This window comes from Octopus bimaculoides, chromosome 7 (genome assembly GCF_001194135.2).
Source record: "Octopus bimaculoides isolate UCB-OBI-ISO-001 chromosome 7, ASM119413v2, whole genome shotgun sequence".
Classification (NCBI taxonomy): Eukaryota; Metazoa; Mollusca; class Cephalopoda; order Octopoda; family Octopodidae; genus Octopus; species Octopus bimaculoides.
In genome coordinates this window covers 43740194-43747233 of record NC_068987.1, presented here as the reverse complement: position 1 = coordinate 43747233, position 7040 = coordinate 43740194, and the positions used below count along the sequence as shown (strand labels likewise).

The following is a 7040-nucleotide window of genomic DNA, read 5'->3' as shown; positions in this document are numbered from 1 at the left end:
TCGATCATATGGGATCATATGATTGTTTGTTAACTTCCATAAAAATTTTCTATTTCTTTATGCTTTGAAGAGAGCAGAAATTGAAAGAGAGGAGAAAGTGAAAAGGTGACTTTTGCTTTGAAGTGAGAGCAGAAAGTGAAAGATGTATGTACGTGTATATAACATGGACATGTATGCATGTGTGTGAGAGAGAGAGAGAGTGAAGATGTGTGTTGTCATGTATGTTTTTTTTGCATGTATATTTAAGACTTTCTCAACATCAGCAAAGGCATGTTGCAGCACGTCAGATGGCGTCTTAATACAGAAGGGACATGACACTTTCCAAAGATCACCAAATGCATGCTGCAACACATCAAATACAGTCTCAAGAGAAAAGGGAGAGGAGACTTTCTCAACATCAGCAAAAGCATGCTGCAGCACATCTGATGGAGTCTCAAGAGAAAAGAGAGAGAGAGAGGAGACTTTCTCAAGATTACCAAAGGCATTCTGAAGCACATCAGATGGAGTCTCAAGAGAGAAGAGAGATGAGATTTTCCCAAGATCAGCAAAGGCATGCTGCAGCACTTAATGCTGAGTCATTAAAATAATGTTTAGCATGCCAGATTACACAGATTACCACATACAAATGTTCTTCACAACACCTCAAGCTGCTTTCAGATATAATGTATCCCATTCTTATAAAAATGATAATTCTGTCAAAATTGGTGTGCTAAACTCAAATTATCATTTATGCAAAGCTTTAACATTTATTCCACAAATGTTTTGTCATCAATGCTGCACTTTCCTGTATCACCTGTTTCAACATGAATGCAATATATATATATACAAACTATGCCATTTTCATCCCAAGCAACGCTGGGTATCTCTGCTAGTGTGTGTATATATATATATATATATATATATATATATACTCAGAACCATGTTAATAGCTTAGGAATGAAATTTAGGATATCTTGGTTTTCTGTGAATTGATTTTGATAAAACTTTTCCCAGCTGGTTTGCACACTGTGGCAACACCGTTGTTATGTTTTCATTATTCTGTGTAATGTCCTTTCTTTTTTATTTCAGACTCTTCAGTTTTGGGGTAAGCCACACTAATAGCTTTTGAATGAAAATAGCACATCTAGACATTTTTTTTCAGAAAATGAAAGGTAATGATACATATTAAGCATACATTGAGTATATATTTAACAGAAAACCATAATAATATATTTATTGACATAATGAATTATTTAGCCACATGAGTGCCATTTTGACATATAACTTCAAAAACCCTATTAGTCATCGAATCTGTCAATTTCTTAATAGTAGCAAGCTGGACTTCCTCTGCTGCAGCTTTGATGGATGCCCATAAGACATCTTTTAATGTAAACTGGTGTCCTTCAGCAGAAACATCTTGTTTAATGATGGATCAAAGATTTTTGATAGGGTTGAGATCCGGAGATGCTGGCAGCCACACCATCAACCTTTCACCTTGTATGCTGTAAGACCTAGTAATCTTTGGGTGGTCCCAGCAGAGTGGGCAGGAGCATTGTCATGCATGAATATGAGATTCCTCAGAAGTGACAGCAGCATGTTATCTAGCCAGAGATCCAAGACCTCCTTCAGGAGATTGTAGTAGGCTACTGCCATCACATTAACTCCTTCAGGCATCCTGACTGAGCCAACAAGTCTGTCCCCTATGATACCAGTCCACAACATGACTCCTCCACCCTGTTGTTGACATCGTAAACGTTGGTGATCTCCAAAATAGACCCAACCATTTGCCCGACCATCAGGTCCATCAAGGGTCACCCTGGTTCCGTCAGTGAACAGAACATAACTCATGTCTGACGTCATGTACTTTTGGGCCCATTGAAGCCTCAAACTCCTATGACGGGGCGTTAAGAGGTGGTTTCAATGGTTCTCGCACAGAAGCCATGATCCCAAGGATGCAATTTCTGGTGGTTTTTGATACATGAGGAAGTCTGGAGGCAGTAAAAATGACTTTACATGTTTGTCCAGGTTTCCCATGTAACTTGTGGCCATTATTTGTTAAATCCCTAGCTGTCACTGTCTTGGAGGTCCCACAGTTGGATCGTTTTTTCCTTGGCAAAGAGTCCTTCAGGAATCGTTTAACCATGTCCACATATATGTGTGTGTATATTTATGTGTTTGTGTCTGTGTTTGCTCCCCACCATATTAACATATGTGTTTGTGTATATGTGTGTGTGATGGCCACTATTTTTATAAACAAGCTACTTTCACATCCACTCATGCTCTGACAAAAATAGTGAAGCCTGTGCATCACTGTGAATCATAGGAATGAAGTATGTGAAGAGTTGCTTCCCTTACTGAAATTATTAAAATAAAAGAAATTAAGCATAATTACTCCACAGAGGTCACATAGGTATATACATACATATGCACATATGTGTTATTTCATGTGAGATACACAAGGATTACACAATCAAACTAGGGCTTCATTCAGTCAACCTTTCATTTCAGTGTGTGGGAAAAGAGAGCATTGGAAGGATAAACTAGTTTTGGTCATTAGTCATTGTCTGTTATGCATCAGGTGGATCTTTGAAATTTCCTATACTGAATTAGATGTGTTGGCTCACTGAAATGCATTCACACTCTCTATTTAAAATTGCAGTAGGGTGACTGATAATATGAAATGGTTTTTTTTTTTTTTTTTTTTTCAATAAGAAAAGTTGTGGCACTTTGTCATGTTTTTGAAAGTCTGTGCCTTATTTGACACTACCTATTAGAATTTTTTCCCTCTTGATTTGAAACTGTTGTGATGTTTTGAATTGAAAGTTGTTGGGACTGAGTGACATGACATCGTGTCCCCAGGTGTCTACAAGATGTCTTCACTCAGATTCATTTAAAGAAGAATTTTTCTTTTGTTCTCATCTTGAAACAATTATCAAGGCCTCAGATATTTGGGAACAGATTCCATCTCTAATGGAATCAGAAAATTATGGGATAATGTCTGTTGGGCATTGTGCAGATGAAGCACATGCTATGCCAGAACAAATCTTGAATTTGTAAGTTTATGTATATATTTGAAGAAATAGGCTTTCACCAATGAGAAATGAACTCATTGTGTGATCCAACTTCAGACACTGACCTCAAAAACTCTCCTACCTCAACTAAGTAAGATTTTACACCAATTCAAATTGTGGATTTTGTCAAAAGGAGTGTTTTCAACTCATGACTTTTTGAGCAGTTGTCATACATAGATACAGGTCATGATTTGCTTCTCTTCCATCCAAATGGTTGATGATTTTTAAGAGAAATGTAACTAAGTATTTAAGCTTAGAGATGAGTTTAAATTATTTCTGTGAATAAAATAGGATGGAATTTTTTGCTCAGCTTAATGATGTGAAATAGCTCATGTTCCTTGCCTATCTGGTTGATATTTTTGAATAAACTGAATCTTCAGCAACTAAGAATGAATCCAGATATCACAAAAGTCACTAACTCCTTGAAATATTTCTGAAGCACATTGGAAAATTGGAAGTGAAAGATCAATGTAAAGCATGCTGCAATGTGTGAAAAACTGTCGTCCTATTTTTGTTGCTGGTGGTAAACAAGAGTTTTGAGAATTTGCAGAAGATGAAATTTTGCAACAGTTGTCATCATACAAAAATTCAGTTGATATTTTCTCGCATTCAATGTTGAGGAGTTGTATTTAGAGCAAAATCCATTTAAGTTGTCAGTTGAAAACAATTTTCAGATGATTTTTCAAGATGACTTTCTGAAGCTGAAAAATGATGTGGGAGTAAGAGAAATGTTCAATGAGAACTTTAAAGAATTTTGGTTCTTGATGTGTGATTTCTACCAAAATATAGAACACTGAACTATGCATGTATTGCTTCCTTTTGTGTTGACATATCTTAGTCAAGTTTTTCAACCGTGTTGCAAATGAAAACAAAACAATGAAGAACATTGAAATTTAAAAGGACTGCACTCTTCCAAGAATTGGCAAAGTAAAATCCATTTCTCATTGACTGCCATTGTTATCAGTATAAAAGGAATTCCAATACTCTGGTATTCTGATTTTTTTTATTTATTGGAATATTATACTTATGTAACTGTTAGTTAGGAATATGATAAAACAAAACTACTTTTAAACAAGTTTTTTAATCCTCCAAACATTTTTCTGTTATGATTAAATCTTTTGTTGCTATATTTCTATTGAAATACAGCCTCTTTATTTCAATTTATTTTGAAAACAATAAAACATTTAGTAAAATAACTTAGTCATGACTAAATTGATTTTTGGAACATAAATTAACATGAAATTTTAATGAGAAATTTGAATTTAGATTACTTTAAAATAAGGTGAAAGTTGGATCTTAAGAACAAATTGCTAAACGCAAAGCAATTGAAACAATGTACCAGCAAAGAGTACAGAGGATCAGCTGAACTGGTCACTGAACAGAGTCAGAACTTGAGAAAATGGAAACAGAGATTTTGGCAACTGTTAAGAAAAGAAAGCTGCAGTATTTTAGGTATGTTATCAGGGCCCAGAACCTCAACACCTTCCTAATTCCCACAGTTGTAATTCTATGAATTACTAAGTATGGGATGCAGTTAAAAAAGACACCAATTGCTTTGCCTGCAACACCAAGGCCGAGCTGGTGACCAATATCAAGGAAATGTTCTAAGGTCTTCCCAAGGACATAGTGAGGAGTGCATGTGCCAGGTTCTGGAGCTGTCTTGAGGCTGTGATTGAAGCAGAGGGCAGCTACTTTAAATAAACTGTTATCTCCCAGTCATAAGGTAGTTGATTTATTTTTATTTTTAAAAATACTTTTAGTTTTGGATGTGATATTGTGTTTCCATTTAGGCAAACTGTGTGTGTGTGTTTGTGATTGTGTGTGTGTTCATCATTTAATGAATACAGGAGTTATATGTGAGCTACATCAAGTCTCATGTTTGACTAGTGCAGTAATTGCACAGGTTTGTATAGCTTACTGTGCATGATCTGGCAATCATTGAGCTTGAAAACTGCCCAATTGTGCATGGTATATTATAGAAGCCTATATGATTACTGCACTTTACAAGCATGAAACTTGAAGTAACTTGAATAAAGAAATGTCAAAGTAAGGCAATAGAAAAATGTTTATTACAAATCAATTACAAGAGTGTACATTGAAAATCATACACATACACACACTCTATATATACATGCACAATTCATTTCTGTAGAGTTAAATATACTTTAGCAAAAAGTCCTGTTTAAAGCATTCAGGTTGTATAAAAAAATAGCTGAATGAAAAAATATGTACTGTGTTATAGAATCTCAATGTACTGTATGGCTTTCTATGGCATTCACATTAGTGGAGGACTTGTTTTATTTTGTTTTAGTTCTTTCAAATTGTCCTTAAGTAAGACAATCACCTAATGTGTTCTGGGACAAAGATGCTTCTTTTTACTGAAAGTAGCATGTATTTATACCTACTGAACTTTCACTTGTTATGTGGCTGCAAATCAGCTCTAGCTGAGTAGAGCCATGGCATGTAGGTTAAGTATATCTGGAGCTATGAATGAATCCAAAGATCCAGATTTGTAATATTATTGTCTGAGGACCTGGACATTCTGAAATACAGTGATTAACTGCATGTGATACAATGTTGTAGTTTGGGCATGTTATACTCTGTTCCATTGTCCAGACTATTTATATGTTTAGATTTTGGTGATGGCCACAATAGCAGCAACTTCTATTGGTGCTAAGTAATCTATCACACTAATTGGGGCTAGCAAAGTTATTTATTTTGCTGTTATTCTTATGAGTGCCTTTTTTTTCTCTTTCTGCCATGACAGGATGGGAGAGGTAGTGTTATTTTAGGATGTTGTTGTAACCAATGAAGAAGCTTCTGTATAGATGCTTCACCCCAAACTTCATATGTTGTTCTGAAACCGATAAATATATTGGAGAATTCCATCTTAGATTTAATGGGCCATAAAAGAATTTGGGATAGTCATAGTTAGAAAGCCTGTCAGACAATAAGGATCCAACACAGAAGACTATAGCATCTGAAGCTTCAAGAATAAACATTTCAAACTTCAGTTGTTATACAAGGCACTTTAACCCTTTTGATACCAACCCAGCTGAAACTGCCTCTGGCTCTGTAGTACAAATGTCTTGTTTTCATAAGTTTTGAATTAAAATCTTTCATCAAACCTTAGTTATAATTTATGTTCCTATCACTAGCTTAATGATTTCTAAGTTATTTTACTAAATTCTTTGTTATATTTAAAATCAATTGAAAGAAACACAGAGCATTTCAACAGAAATATGGTAGCAAAAGGGTTAAATCCACATGCTCCACTCTATATGAATGTGAAGTTGGTTACAGTGAAGAAGCTTTAAAAATTACCATTTGAAACAGGTACTAATATGTTATGATAATGCATTATGATAATGTATTTTTTTATACTGTTTTACAAAATTATTATCCCTATATTTTAAATGACAACACACTATGATATGATGGGCAGTACCCACAACCTTTGCCACCCTCAACACAATATTGGTATACTGATACAGTATAAACCATCTGTAAGTCAATATCTTACATCAACCTACTGATACAGAAATATGGTTATCTGGTAATCTTTTTGTTAACATATTTCCCTTCAAATGCACTACTTTTGTTTCAATTAATTTTGCAAACATTGAAGAATTTAGTAAAATAATTTTGCCATTATTAAGTTGATATTTGAAACGTATATTATCATCGTTTAACATCCGTTTTCCATGCTGGCATGGGTTGGATGGCAAGCCAGTAGGCTCCAATCTGATCTGGCAAGGTTTCTACAGTTGGATGCCCTTCCTAATGTCAACCACTCCAAGAGTGTAGTGTGTGCTTTTTACATGCCACAGTCATGGGAGCCAGTCAAGTGGCACTGGCATTGACCATCTTCAGATGGTGCTTTTTACGTGCCACCGGTGTGGGGAGCCAGTCAGTATATATTAACATAAACTTTTTATGAAAGGTTTTAAATCAGATCACTTTAAACAAGAAGTTTGAATCAAAAAATCA

The 7040-nt window shown here is 35.1% G+C and overlaps 1 protein-coding gene across 1 annotated transcript; it reads right to left on the bottom strand.

Annotated features, from left to right (window-relative positions):
- Positions 1-1461: 1461 nt before the first annotated feature.
- Positions 1462-1839, bottom strand: LOC106879343 (uncharacterized). The gene has a single exon (XM_014928854.1). The coding sequence runs from the start codon at positions 1837-1839 to the stop codon at positions 1462-1464; it is 378 nt and encodes a 125-aa protein (XP_014784340.1).
- Positions 1840-7040: the final 5201 nt, after the last annotated feature.